The 16,695-nt window shown below is 30.5% G+C and overlaps 1 protein-coding gene across 1 annotated transcript in view; it reads right to left on the bottom strand.

The window, feature by feature from the left end:
* Positions 1-16,695, bottom strand: part of Gel (Gelsolin) — an 86,388-nt gene that overhangs the window by 60,311 nt on the left and 9,382 nt on the right. Inside the window, exon 2 of the mRNA XM_065515813.1 lies at positions 3,410-3,648. Within this exon, the coding sequence (XP_065371885.1) occupies positions 3,410-3,429 (20 nt within the window). The 5' untranslated portion in view covers positions 3,430-3,648. The remainder of the gene's footprint in view (positions 1-3,409; positions 3,649-16,695) is intronic.

The following is a 16,695-nucleotide window of genomic DNA, read 5'->3' on the forward strand; positions in this document are numbered from 1 at the left end:
GGTCTATTTAGGAGGGGGAATACGGGCTAAAATTTTTCTCTAATCCAAAAAATATTATTCTCTAATCCAAATACATTTTTGGAAATTGAAACTTTTAAGGGATTAAAAATTTAATAACCCCCCAACTAGACCAGCAATAAATATGTTGGCAATAAGGCGGGCCGAATAACGGAACAGTATTCCATATTGCTTTACTTATGTTAAGGCTATGGGAAAACGTAAAAGACGATTTACTTTATTTTATCTTTGTGTAAAATTTCGGCAAATATTTTTCTTTTGATTATTTATGAAGCGTCTTTTTTTAGTTTTCTTTGAAATGTCAAACACAAATTGACAATCAAATTTGACATTTTATTTTCGCAATAATTGTCAACGAAAAACAGATGACAATTATTGCTAGGTACGAAAAAGATCCGTCTTCAATGGAAATTGGCTGCTATATATGTTAATGAATTTATTGCCAGTCTAGAGTCTAGACTATGAGTAAATAATAAATTTGAGACATATTTACCGAATAATAAATCAAAATGGGGAAAACAGGAAACTGAATTTGTCTTTAAAATAATTTGGTACTTTTTAAAACAAATTTTTTTTGGAGTAAATAAACGCAAATTTGTTCAGTTTGAGCCATATTCATAAAAATGGAGCATTTTATAAAAATTAAAATTCATGGAGAAAAATTTGATGTTGATAGTTTTTGTTGTTAGTAACAAGAAAATCTTTAGATATAATAATTTGATCGTCAACAGAATTTCTGCGGAAATATAACAAAACCACTTTGAACCACTCTAATGGACATACATACATATTTTCATTTTACTGGAATCTTCTACTACATTAATAAATATTCGCCTCTGGTTTATTCATATCTAGGGCAAAAATTAAAGGAATTCTTTACTGTCCACGCCTGGTTTACAAACAATCCTTTGTATCACAAATTCTCAGAAATGCTACGTGTGATCTCTGTTTCGTATGATATTTAAAACAAAACAAATCAATATTAAACTCTTCTTATTCCTACAAATAACTTTACCACTGGTCACCTCAAACTTACAAACAAAAAAAAAACACTCATCACAACACAATGAAAAAAGTTGAGGGACATGACGTTTATTCCAGAATCCAACTAAAGTTACACATTTTTATTTTATATAAATATTTAAAAAACCAAAACACGTTTGAAAGTTTCAGTTTCGTTGCAAAAATTTAAAAAAAGTGAAAATTTCACATGGTACTTCAAATAATATACATACATATGTATGTAGTTGCTACTAAAGGCCTGCACAAGACAACATTTTGTAGAAAAATGTCTTACTTCAAAATTTGATGCTTTGTTTTGTTGTGTCGACGCGCACATCATGTTGTTCAATGTCATCGCGCCGCAAAAACCATGTTGTACCATGTCTTCGCGCCGCGAAAACCGTGTTGTGCCATGTCATGTCTATAACTATTGATGATGCTGTTGTTATGTGTGGTAGCTTGAATTGAATTGATGTTAACAAGTGTCGCATTGTTAGGCAGAATAAAATTGCATAGCAGAATGAAATTGTACATAACTGCTGAACTGTGAAAATCTGAGAACTATTATTATTTAGCATTATATATTTTTTTTTAAATATTTAGAACAAATAATATAAGGATTTTTAAAAAATATAAATAATAAAGTGTAACACAGGAAAAAGAAATTCATAATTGGAATGAATTTTTTAATAAATATTATTAATCGAACATGAATTTTTTCCAAACTTTTTTCATTCAGAATAAGAACATGTTCATAAATATTATTAATTTGTACATGAAGGAAATTTTTAATTTTTTTACACAAATTTGTTGCTATTTTATAATAAATTGCATTATGTAGTTCAAATATTTTTGTATAATATCCCAATATTGGCCAATATTTCTAAATGTATAGAAAAGTCTGAAACGTATACATATTTTCTCATTGTATAGCTGAAAATCATAAAAAAATTAAATATTTTCCAAGAAAAATTTCAAACATTTTTGAATAACATAAAAATATACTAGAAAATTTAAATAATTTTGTTCAAGCCTTCTAGATTTTATTTGAAAACAAAAAATAGGAAAAAAAATTCTGTGAAGTTACGCAATAAATGCCCTACACTTTTTCTTCAAATCGTTGGGCAGTTGCTTTTGTTCCATTGGATCATTTTCGTAGATTTATATTTTTGTAGCAATTATGCCGCGAACGATTCAGAGACACTTCATTAAATTTAAACATTAAATATATTATAAACTTCACCGTTAAGGATTTATACATTAATTTAATTTTCTTTAATTAAACACCGTCTAATAGGCCAATTGGCTTTGTTCATGAAGTTTTATTTTATTTAGCAATGTAATTATTAAATGTCCCGTTAATAATATTCGAGCGGTCGTACCTAAGTCAGGTAGTATTTAAAATATGTAAGTGAAACACATTACATTTTTAATTCCATGAAAATTATTGGCATTTTATGGCTTATATTCCACGTATTCCTTTTTAAGTAATAATATAACAGGTAATATTACTAAATATTGTAAAATTTTCCAAAACAACATTAAAAAACCCATTGGTGTACTTTCGTATTTTTATTTTGACCTACTATATAATATAAATATAAATTTCAGTTGTATTTTTATAGTCAACTAGCTTGACTCGGTGCGCTTCGCTAACCCTGTCGTAGTAAAAAAATATATAGCCTATTGACGCTTCCCAGTAAGGATCTATCTACGTTCCAAATTTCAATAAAATCGGTTCAGCCGTTTAGGCGTGATGCTCAAACAAATAAACAAACCAACAAACTTACAAAGACATTTATATATTAATATAGATTTTTTCTTATTGCACACAATAAATACTACAAGTGAATTGAAATCATCTCATACAAAAAAGGCCTCATACATGATTTAAATGACTTGAAATTATTTTCCATGTCATCCATGCATCTGTTAATTTTTTTAATGTTGTGTGTGTTATGATGTTGTTAAAATGATGCTGCGTTTGTTTTTTGTTTTGATATACATTGCCTTTGCGTGTTGCTGTTAAGTAGGTAAAAGAACATAACATGACATGACAAAAGCATCATGTGGCAATTGTCTTCGTGTTAAACAATGCAGCTTGTGCAGGTCTTTAGTTGCTACCATTCACTCCAAGAATATTAAGTGTTTTAAAACAAAAAATTACCCAAAAAAAAAAAAAAAAAACAAAACTCCTATCTTGTTACAAACATTAAATAATAATTCACACACTACATTATTATACCTTTAAAATTATTTCTCAAATATACGAATTTTTTTAACCGGCGTTTAAAAAAAAAACTTATTTAGTCGCAATTATTTTTTACTTTTTTATTTCACTTAATTTTCAGTTAATTCAAGCGTTATTGTGTTTAAACTGGTGTATTACCTGTAGATCACTGCCATCATGTTCGCTGTACGTTTCAATGGAGAGCAGCCCCAGCAAAATCAAAACAAATGGATAGTTTATTTTTGGAGAATTTGTTTTTTTTTTGTGATATTGTTTATTCTTGCTGTTGTTGGTTTGGTTTATTAAGATGATGATTCACTTTTACGTTTTTTCTTCAGTTTACTAGAGCAAAAAAAATGCTCTCGTTTTATTACCAAGATCTCAATTTACTCCACGATCTGTAAGATAAAACAAAATGAGAGGGAGAATAATATTAATAACAATTTGTTTACAAGCAAGTAGTACATAACAAAAATAAATAAAATTTTTAAAAATCTATTAAAACTTCAACATTTGGAATCATATTCATGTGTATGTGTTTATGTGCATTAGGACGGACCCTATTGTATGAAACCGAAATTAAAATCTTAGTTAATAACTTATCAACTACGTATAAAATTCAATATATTAACGAAAAACTAATTAAGTTTTTAAGAAAACCTTGCAACTGCTATCAATATTGCCAACTCTTCAGCTCAGAAAATGGCCAGATTGGGAATTAACAAGCAAGAAAATATGGTCGGTCAAGCCCGATCAAATAATACCCTACACTAAGTAAAAGAGCAAAAACAGTTTTCTTTTAAAATTTCAATAATTTTTATTTTTGAGGGATTTTCGGAAGTGGACCTTATATGGGAGCTGTGACCAATTATGGACCGATCACCATGAAATTAGGTCCTGTGATTTATGTCTATATGAAAGTTAACTATGTTGAATTTTGTGTGTATACATTTTATTTAAGCGATTTATGCACGTTAAAGTGATTTTCGGAAGCGAGTCTATATGGGAGATATGACTAATTATGGACCCTGAATTTTGTGTATATAAAACATATTTGGAGTGGAATTTGTGCAGATACATATATAAATTAAACATTTATGACCGATAAAGTCCAATTTCGGAAGGACATTTGCATGGGGGCTAGGTGAAATAATGGACCGGTTTCAGCCAGTTTCAATAGGCTTGGTCCTTGGGTCGAATAAATAATATGTACCAAATTTTATCGAAATATCTTCAAAATTGCGACCTGTATTCTGCGGACAAGGTTTACATGGACAGCCAGCCTACCAGCCAGCCAGATGGACGGACGGGCATCGTTTAATCGACTCAGAGAGTGATTCTAAGTCGATCGGTATACTTTAAGGTGGGTGTTAGACTAATATTTTTGGGCGTTACAAACATCTGCACAAACGCATAACACCCTCCCCACTATGGTGGTGTAGGGTATAAAAATGTCTAAAACAAGTAAGGAAGTATGGTCGGTCAAGCCCGACCATATAATACCCTACACTAAGTAAAAGAGCAAAAACATTTTTCTTTTAAAATTTCAATAATTTATATTTTTGAAGTGGGCCTAATATGGGGGCTATGACCAATTATGGACCGATCACCATTTATGTCTATATTAAAGTTAACTATGTAGAATTTTGTGTGTATACCAACATTATTAAGCGACTTATGCACGTTAAAGTGATTTTCGGAAGCGGGTCTATATGGGAGCTATGACTAATTATGGACCGATCGTAACAAAATTTGGTGGCATTAATTTTGTGTATATAAAACTTATTTGGAGCGGAATTTGTGGAGATACATATATAAATTAAACATTTATGACCGATAAAGTCCAATTTCGGGAGGACATTTGTATGGGGCTAGGTGAAATAATGGACCGATTTCAGCCAGTTTCAATAGGCTTGGTCCTTGAGCCGAAAAAGTAATATGTACCAAATTTCATCGAAATATCTTCAAAATTGCGACCTGTACTCTGCGCAAAAGGTTTACACGGACAGACAGCCAGCCAGCCGACCAGACGCACGGACATCGTTTAATCGACTTAAATGATTCTAAGTCGATCGGTATACTTTAAGGTGGGTGTTAGACTAATATTTTTTGGCGTTATAAACATCTGAACAAACGCATTATACCCTCCCCACTATGGTGGTGTAGGGTATAAAAATGGTCATTTCATGTTTCAACGCTTCAATTGTCTCTGGATGGTTTGTGTAACATTTATCCATAACACAGGTCAACAGCAAAAAAAAAGGGTTCACTAACCACTATATAGATTTGATGCAACATGGTTACATAAGTACAAATATGGTAAAAATTTTTAATTCTATGGATAGATTTTTTTTTAAATTTTTTTTCTAAAATTGTGAATTTTGTTAGATGTTTCTCCATATAATTTCTGATAACTCAAAAAGGATTAGAAGAATATTATTGAAGTAAACTTAGAAAAGTTCAAATTTACATAGCCTTTAATCTGTTAATATATTTCATTTTAATCGGCTCAGTAGTTTCGGAATTATAATACCAAATTTAAGCAAAAAATATATTTTTTAGGTGAAAATAGCAAATTTAGCATGGGGAAAATGTTTTCAATATTAAATCAATCGAAAGAAGAACATTAACTACTCAATTTTATCTATATCAAACAAAAAAGTATAATTTTGTGAAAATGAGTGAATTCACTTAATTGTGAATAAATTCGTAAAGAATCAATCGATTTTTATGATCGATATTTCATTTTATTCCTATTAAATGTGGCTTTGCGATAAAGCAATAAACCTGAAAAATTTCTGGAGTTTTTAAAACACAAAAATTTGCTATTAAAAAATATATTTTTTGCTTCAATTTTTTAATATAACTCCGAAACTACTGAGCCGATTAAAACGCAATATATAATTAGATTAAAGGCTATGTAAATAATATAATAATATCGGTCTAACTCTTTTTGAGTTACCATAAATTATGTGGAGAAACATCTAACAAAATTCACAATTATAGAAAAAAAAATTTAAAAAAAAATCTATCCATAGAATCAAAAATATTTTACCATTTTTGTACTATTGTGGTTCCAGACAATACATCAAAATTGTGTAGTGGTTTAAAAAGCCTCCAAAATTTTTTCGATTTTGTTGCCCTGTATAATGGCTCCCACAGAAAATAATACAAAGGGCTCAAATCACAGCTCCGAAGTGGCCAATTGACATTACAATTTAATCTGTTTATTCGATTTTCAATGTACTGAAAAATTGGGTTGATCGGATGAGGTACTGCTGAGCCAGTCGTGGTAGACATATAAGATATAATTAGAATACGCTTTTACATATAGTATGTAATTGTAAATTTGTTTATAGATTTTTTTATTTGGGCTATCCTATTATTGTACAATAGACATGTATATAAACTATGTACTATGGAAGTAAAAAAGTGTATTATTTTTAATTATTTATTGACATTATACACTTTTTTTAGTTGTGAGTTTTTATTTATTCACTTTTGAAAACAGTGGCGTTGACTAAATTTTGTTATTAACCCATTAGTGGTTGGTGGATTATTAAATACAGTGCTACAAATACATAACCTAGAATAATCAATCACAAACGATTATTGTCTATTCAAATTAATTTCAACTTTATTTTAAAATATTAATACAATACTGTTTTAAATTTACGTATAAGGGCAAAAACACTTTTCTTTTCAAATCTATGAATCGGACTTTAATTGCTTATTATTTCTTAAGTTTTTATGATCTTGTCAAAAATAACCGAAAACATTTTATCAAAAAAAAAATTCTACCAGAAAAAAATTTTAGAGTTCAGGGTATAAATTTTTTTTAATTATAGTTTTTTTTTAAGTTTATAAATATAAAAAAAAACATTATTGATACGTTTGAGAGGTTTTTGTTAGCGGAATACGATATACTTTTATCCCCATCCAAGATCATTCATGAATGTTTTCAAAACTTAACAAATTTTATCATAAAAAAATTCTAAATTTGGAGATTTAAACAAGTTATATAGATTAGTGAACCAATGCGTTTTTGCTTATTCAGCTAAATTCAAAAATTCTTTTAAAACCCGTCCATCTCTTCTAAAATTGGTGTACATCACAATTAAAATTGATATTTTGATTTTGAATTCTTTAATCTAACGTAAAAGTGATTACTTTATTGTAATAGATTTTAAAAGTATTACTTTCACGCTGATGCTATTGATTTATAACTTAAATTTGATTTATAAATTAAATTAAAATATGAAATTTAAATTTTATTTTCGAGATTGTTTCAAATTTTTAGCTTTTATTTTGAAACAATATAATTTTATTGAAAGTATTGGCCATTGTTAGCCATTGTATGGATTCCAGGAACGAATCAAGCCAATTTCGGATACTCTGTTCTGAAATGAAGCGTATCCCAAAGAGAGCGTTGTGCATTGATCGAAATAAATAGTAGTGGGACGAGGCAAGGTCTGGACTATAAGGCGGGTGAGGAAAATTTCACTTCTTTCTAAAAAGTTTTTAACAGGTATTGCAACACGTGGCCTAGCGTTGTCATGATGGAATATTACGGTTTCATGTCTGGCCGCAGATTCTGGTTCCCAGATTTCAGCAGTCCATAGATCTGATCTATGATCTATTTTGATCCCACAAAATACAGGGCATTACCTTAGCGCCATGGATATTTGTCTTTGGTGTCGATACGGCTGGTTGGCCGGGCTTCACATACGATCTCTTACGCTTCGGATTATCGTAATGAACCCATTTTTCTTCGCAAGTAAAAGATTTTCTTTTATAGCGTTCAAGCAGCATTTCAGACATACAAAATCATCTTTCAAGATCTCTCAGCTTCAATTCGTATGGTATCAATTTCCCTACTTTTGGATGAATCCAGCTGCTCGTAAACGTTTCGAAATTGCTGACTGAGTAGCTCCGAATTATTTTGCAAGCTTTTGTTGAGTTTGACAACAAACTTCATGGAGCAATTCCTCCAATTATTGGTATTCAAACTTGTTTGGCTGGCCTTGGCGACATTTGTCTTCCATGTCAAAATCACCACTTCTAAACCGCACAAACCGTTTCTCGCACGTTGAAATTGGTGTGCTTCAGCGGCACTTTTTATACCCTACACCACCATAGTGGGGAGGGTATAATGAGTTTGTGCAGATGTTTGAAACGCCCAAAAGTATTAGTCTAACGACCAAAGTATACCGATCGACTCAGAATCACTTTCAGTCGGGCTTGACCGACCATACTTTCATACTTGTTTTCTTGACATTTTCGAATCAAAAACAAACTTTGTTCTTTACACTATAATGTTCAATAACTAAGTGGGAATAAATGACAGATATGTACCCTTCAAATTGACATATAAGTTATTAAAAAGAAAAACCCCGATCAAAAGATACGTCATCTATTGTAAATCCCTCATTTTTGTGTAAATTTTCGGGTCCTTTACACGCTGAAGTACTACTTCTTGTTCGTTAGGTATGATGAGCTAAGAACAAAAATGAGCTAAGAACAAAAATCATGAAAAAAAAATCTACTCAAATTTAAACAAAATTGAGTTTTTGCCAATATACAATTTCCTTTTAGCAAATAAATTATAATAAAATCTGTCATTAATTAATATGGATTATATTGCTTTTAATTTTTATTATTAATTCCCTTTCGTCAAACTGCCTTTAAGTTTAAAAGTTAAATTTGAAAGACATAAATCCTTTTTACTTCAAGCTTAAGCAATTAATTACATTTCATTGATATTACAACATAATTGCTTCCTTATTAATTGTGTATCGTCATCATCAGCTAAAGTGTTTGAAAATTATAAATACGCGATATAAATTTCGTTATGATAATAGCACATAGTTACATGACAGTGATTAAAAGGAGTAACTTATTATGTACAATATAATTTCAAAACAATTTCCGATTTATATTTTCTCACTCTAAGTGAAGTTTGGTAAAAGTTATTGAAGGGTTGCCTTCTTATAAATATCCTCATTTCTTCAATTACTAATTTGTTTTGAATAATTAAAAATTTAACAATGGAATTCATTCTTTTAAATTCGCTATGATGGAATACCTGTTCATTATATTGTCATTATGTAACCATGTTTACTATTCAAGTATTAAAATATTGCTGAACTCCAATTATTTAGGCTGTAAAATATTAATAAATTCATATCTTTAGAGTGTTGGTATTCCTATAAAGTAGAAGCTGTTTATAATAATTGTACACACAAATGTTAATACAGGCCATAAAAAACATGATCTTAACTGTGACTTAAGCTTTATGAAAGCCTAACCACAATTAAATCGACAAGCGTTAACAACTGAATAGCGATATGTATACAAACCAGTGGTTGTTATATACATATGATCATCTGTTGTGATCATACCAGCTGATTATTTTATGAACTTCGTTGATATTCCTCGGCCACTTGAGTTTTAAAAATCTAAATCCAATCTATAATATACGTTCAGTAGTAAAACAATTAAGAGAGTACTGAGGGCAATTTGGAGTCCCTTCGACTCTACTTGATTGTTCGCACGTAGTGAACTACCACGTAAACCAACTGAGGGCAATTAATAAGATAACGTATACCTGTTACGAGCACACAGTACTCCATTATTCAGAATGGTTCATATATAATGGTTATTTTTCAATGTAAAAAAAGTTCAAAAGTTCAAATTGCTATTGGTGTCGGTAACGACTTCTCTCGATTTATATCGAGCTTTCTCAGAGATCGCACTATACGTGTTGTTGTAGATGGGATCTCATCAAATGAGTTTAAGATTAATTCAGGGGTACCGCAAGGCTCCGTTCTTTCTCCTACTTTATTCCTTATTTTTCTAAATGACCTTCTAAGTCAAACTTCCAACCCTATCTATTCTTTTGCAGATGACAGCAACATTTGCCATTCATATTCATTCAGCTATAGGCCAAGCCTTTCGGAGATTGGGGCAATGAGGCAAAACATGAATGATACACTTAACCAAGATCTTGTGACAATCTCTGAATGGGGTTATGCGAACATAGTTGATTTTAATGCACGTAAGACTCATTAAGGAATCAGAAGCTCTCGATGTTTTAGGCATGAGAATTCAGTGTGATGTTCGCTGGACAAAGCACATTTTTCAAGTGTCGAAAGAAGCATTCAAGTGCCTCGGTTTTCTAAGACGGTGTAAGAAATACTTCACTTCGTCTGATCTCCTTACTATTTACACCACTTATATCCGACCTAAAATGGAATACAATTCTCATGTATGGGCCGGTGCTTCGAAGTCTATTTTGGAGTTACTCTACCGCGTACAGGAGAGGGCGAAGGTGCTTATCGGTGACAGTAGGGTAATGAATAGGTAGGTATTGATTCTCTGGAGCATCGTCGCAATATGGGTTGTGTTTCACTGTTCTATCGATACTACAATGGAATGTGTTTTGATGAAATTAGGGAACTTGTTCCCGATACCCGTAGTTTCTCACGAAATACGCGTTCATCAGCGAGGGCTCATCCATTCGTGGTCGATTGGTCAGTCGATCGCACAACACACTACAGAGAAAATTCGTCCGTATGTGGAACAAACTTCCTGTCCCTTTCAATGTAGGAAAATTCAAATCAAATGTCTACAATACTACTCCCTCTATCCTCCTTCCCATAACCTATTTTCCTAGTTCCAACACAATGCATTGCATGAGTAGGGGTCATCCCCTGAGTGGTGGTGCAAGCAAAAAAAATAAAATTATCGTTTGGGATGAGTGTACAATGGCGCATAAAAATTCTTTGGAGGCATTAAGATATAAAGATTCAAAATAAAATTGCTATCGAATTGTTGACGTACAAATCGGTGGTTTCCGTTACTTTCCAAGATGATGTCGGATTATCGCCTCACCGTCTTCAACTGAAAGTCGGATTGGTAATAATAATATTACGATAACACCCATCCAAATCTATTTGTTAAGGACAGGTCTACTAACATTATATAGAGACCGTTTAAAATATGTCGTAAGGACTTTTGGATATTAAAGCTCTTTGATGTTATTGGGTGTTTGCTGTTGTTATTTTAACTAATCACACTTAAAAACGTCAACATGCAGAAGCATGCACATTACATACCACATGGATATTTTGTATGAATAATGCAATAAACGTTGCAAAATAATTTTGAGCTATAATTTCACCTGCTGCATTAACAATGTCATTTTACTTTATATACATAGATAATGCACACATACGATTTTATGTACATATGGGCAATTCCACGAGAATGACAACCACGACTGAAAAAACAAAAACCCTTGAAATTAAAAGAAAAAATAACGCATCTTGCGATTCGCAAATTTTCGCATATTTTTGCACGTTTTATGTCACGTACGATATAACCTTATTTCGCTCGATATTTTGGACAACAATGTTTCGAAAGTACTTATTCTTTTTTAAAAATATAGTACCCTCTGAATGGAACATAAAGACCAAATTAATTCTCCCATACTCTTATTTTTGCAAAATCTATTCCACTCCAATAGGCGTACAAATGTCACAACGATGATATGGAATTGCCCATATGTATATATTTGCATACATATGCATGTATATATGAAGTGTGAAAACATACTTACTTAGGTATGAATTGTTTAAATATTTAATGAAAACGAAATGTTATGTTTTCCATTTACTCTCAAACTACTTGCAAATACCAAACCAAATTATTAGAAGTGATTTTAATCATAATCATGTGTACACACATAAAGTAGCACATACTTCACACACATAAGTACATATCGTGAACTAAAATGCAAAATAACATAACATCACTTTTCATGAAAACTACTTGAATTATTGAAACAAAATTTACAAATCTGAATTACAATGAAACTGGAAATATATTTTATAAAAAAAAACATCTAATTTCTTCACTATGATGCTATGTGTATTACGTTATTTTCAATTGTTGTTTTCAAAAACCAAAATAACATATCATCAATATACATTTTTATGAAAAAATAAAAATGTGTTTTTTTATTTTTTCTAATTTAAATTTAAATTTACAACTTAGTAAAAAATATTAAGTTAAAATACTATTTATTAATTAATTACTCAAAACGTATACGTTATTTTGTTTAAGAAAATGTAAAATATGTAAAATATAATCATTAAAAGCTAAAAAAACATTTCATTTAGGAAGCAATATTGCAAAATTTAATATATAGTTGCAAGTGATTTTTGCTTTATAACTGCCTCGAGTAGCTTAGGCATGAATCTACCAACTTGTTTGTGATATCTAACCCAATACTTTGCCATTATTCAACTAATGCCTTTTTCACTCGCTTATCTAGCTCTTCCCACAGATGCTCTATTGGGTTGAGATCCGGAGATTGTTGAGGGTGTGGTAGGACATGCGAAATATTGTATGAAAGCAACATACGTCCAGTATAGGCCGAATGTTTGGGATCATTGTCATGTTGAAAAGTGAAAGAAAATGGTAAATTTAACTTTTCTGTACTTTTCTTGAGGTGTATCCGTATATTTCACTTTGTCCATTATTTCGTCAATGAACACCAGCTCTACAACCCCTGAAGCGGACATACAACCCCACACAATTACCTCTCCAGCACCATGTTTTACTATTGAAGCAATATTTTGTTTTTCCAGCTCTTTATTGGTTTTTTTTTCTATACCGTTTGACGGCCATCAGAGCGAAAAATATTATAGCACTTGGTGCTAAAAATCATGTGGCTTACGTAAATTCCTAAACGGCATATACTAAACGCTTCTTTTGGTTCACAGATGAAATAAATGGTTTACGCCTAGCAATACGACAACTATAGTTTGTCTTCTGGAGCACTCTTCTGGCTATTGCTGCGTGAACTTCTTTCCCAAACTCTTCCTTAATCTCTACAGCAACCTGTGTTGAAGATATTTTTGGACATAACTTGACCTTTTTACGCTCACTTAAGAATCTAGGACGACCTGTATGTTTAGCACTTTCAAGTGTTGATGTTGCCTTAAAACGTTGCACGATACTCCAAATTGTAAAACGGCTTCTTTCCATAATCTCTACAATCTCAGCATATGATTTTCCTTGATTGTGCAAGTGAAGTATGATTTTGCGCTCAGATTCTGTTGTTTCATTTTATTTGATAGCTATTTTCAGCAAAATTGATAATTATTGTGCTCATTTTTTACAAATTGACATTAACAGTTATAGAAACGAAAACTGTTAAATAAAAGAAGATAAAATCGCATTTTCAAAGAAAAAAAGTGGATAGATCGATCAAATTTGAAGAATCTGGTTAAGTGTGCCAATAGTTTTGTTCTACGGAATTGTGGAATTTTTCGTCTTTTTATTATTTTTAAATAATATTGCAAAATTGTTGAAATGAAGTTGGTGGTATTTTGTAGGAAATTCATCAATCTATCTGATAAATATATATTTTTATTAAAAATGTCAACAATATGGCCTTTAAATCGACCTTATAGAACAATGAGCATCCTGTGCCAATACTTAAGTTCGGCACTGTATATGTATATGGAATAAAATATACTTAGAGACAAAGAACCTAAGTCTGTTGTCAAAAACCTATGTCTTGCAACAACAGAATACATATAAATCAATGTACATATTTTGAGTTTTTATATAAGTAATCGAATTCTGGTCTGATCACAGATCGAACTCCTTTTCTTGATTAAACGCTTATTGGCCAAGTTATTAGCGATTTTAAATATTGTAAGTTTTTATATATAAAAAATCGATTTTTTATCAGATATATGAATGATCACAGATCGAGCTCCTTTTCTTGATTAAACGCTTATTGGCCAAGTTATTAGCGAATTTAGATATTGTGAGTTTATATAAAAAATCGAATCGATTCGAGCTCTTTTTCTTGATTAAACGCTTATTGGCCAAGTTATAAGCGAATTTAGATATTTTCAGTTTTTATATAAAAAATCGATTTTTGCTAAGAAATATGAGTGATAACAGATCGAGCTCCATTTCTTGATTCAACGCTTATTGGCCAAGTTATTAGCGAATTTAGATATTTTGAGTTTTTATATAAACAATCGATATTTGTTAAGAAATATGAGTGATCACAGATCGAGCTCTTTTTCTTGATAACACGCTTAATGGCCAAGTTATTAGCGAATTTAGATATTTTGAGTTTTTATATAAAAAATCGATTTTTGGTCAGAAATATGAGTGATCACAGATCGAGCTCCTTTGCTTGATTAAATGCTTATTGGCCAAGTTATTAGCGGATTTAGATATTTTGAGTTTTTATATAAAAAATCGATTTTTGTTAAGAAATATGAGTGATCACAGATCGAGCTCCTTTGCTTGATCAAACGCTTATTGGCCAAGTTATTAGCGAATTTAGATATTTTGAGTTTTTATATAATAAATCAATTTTTGTTCAAAAATATGAGTGATCACAGTTCGGGCTCTTTTTCTTGATTACACGCTTAATGGCCAAGTTATTAGCGAATTTAGATATTTTGAGTTTTTATATAAAAAATCAATTTTTGGTCAGAAATATGAGTGATCACAGATCGAGCTCCTTTGCTTGATTAAACGCTTATTAGCGAATTTAGATATTTTGAGTTTTTATATAAACAATCGATATTTGTTAAGAAATATGAGTGATCACATATCGAGCTGCTTTTCTTGATTCAACGCTTATTGGCCAAGTTATTAGCGGATTTAGAATTAGATTTATAAAGTTTAGGGAATCGGAATTTTAAAGTTTATTGAATCCCCTTATATACAAAATTTGTTTGCATCCTCAAAACAAATTTTTTTGTATGACAACGAAGGGTAATTTTATTTGTTATGTAATTTTATTTCAATGGATATTTGCTCGTGATCTCGTTTTCGAATTTTAATTAATAACACTCTGCTAATAAATAACACTTTTTGTCATAACTTGAAAAGCGACCTAATGAGGGTTGTAGGCCTAGGTGAGGGCATACTACTGTTTTTGGGTAGTTCGTAGTACTTTAGTACATCTAACTCACACAATTTTATACCGATTTAAAAATTTTAAACAATTCTGGATATGCTAAGAATAAAGCTTTCATAAATTGTATGCATAAAATTTATTTTCAAATTTTTTTTAAGTTTTAATAAAAAGTTTCGCTTTATTTTTCTTACGAATTTTTCAAATAGTTGCAGCCGTTTTCCGATTTTAGATAAATCAAAAAAAGTGGGCGTAAAAGTGGCCGTGGTCAATTTTTCCTTCAGTAAAATCTTAAATTGGATAACTACGAACATTTAAACGAAAAATTAGCCAAATCGGTGTAGCCGTTTTCCGATTTTAGATAAATCGAAAAAAGTGGGCATGGTCAATTTTTCATTCCGTAAAAACTTAAGTTGGACTATGACCAACATTTAAAAAAAACATTTCTCAATCGGTGCGGCCGTTCTCAACTAATGCAATTACCAACGAACGACATTTGATTTTTATTTCTATAGATAGATAAACCGACTTTTTAAAAACCGGTTTGTTGGTTAACTGAAAATTGGCCATTTAAAAAAAATAAAAGTTTTTTCAGTTAACCGTATTCGATAGCCGGTAAAAGTTGTGCCGCATTTTGTAAAAATAAAGCTGCAATATCTAAACGCTATCAGATTTTGCTCAATCAAGATTTTTCGCAAATGTGCAAGATAAGGGCCACCCTAATGTACATTTACACAAAATAATGCACTTAGCAAATATTACTAAGCCTTTAACTTTGTATTAGATTTGGTTAAATAGTTATAATTTGTATTAAGATAGGTTATTTAAATTGATGTATGAGATAAAAGGAGTTTGTGGAGTGATTCTATAGAGTTTTAGATGTAACATGTTAGTTTCTACACGTCATGACATTTAAAAGCAAGCTGACTATTTTTAGCTCGATCTGTCAAAGTTTCTTTACATTTATTTGTTAATTTAATAATAACGTTTTTGTTTTCTTTAAGAACGAATTAAAACCGCGGAAAAGCGAATAAGTATGTTTAAATAAAATGAAATTACTGTTGCTTTTTTTGTAGCATAGTGTTACTTTTTTCCTATATAGCACAAATTATAATAATTAATACCACTACATATTATAACCGCAATTATTATAAATAATTATTTTAATAAGTTTAAATTTAGTATCATACTCTACTCTATAATTAATGATTTATGACAAAGTCGGAAAATAATAAATTAGAAACTTAATACTTCTAACGTTTTGTTAAAAATACAAAACATTAAATCAGGTAGTAGTAGCTTCTCTTTTAATAATCTAATTAAAAACAAGTTTGAATAAAGTTTTTGGTATAAAAAGTATTGTTTTAAAATAAACAATCATGTTTAAAGTTCATTAACTTTATGAATATATTCTATTTACTACGCAAAATTTTCAGTCATTCACAATGAAAAAGCTGACTTTAAAGTGAGGTGTTAATAAATTTTACTC

Source organism: Calliphora vicina, chromosome 1 (genome assembly GCF_958450345.1).
Source record: "Calliphora vicina chromosome 1, idCalVici1.1, whole genome shotgun sequence".
In the NCBI taxonomy this organism is placed as follows: domain Eukaryota; kingdom Metazoa; phylum Arthropoda; class Insecta; order Diptera; family Calliphoridae; genus Calliphora; species Calliphora vicina.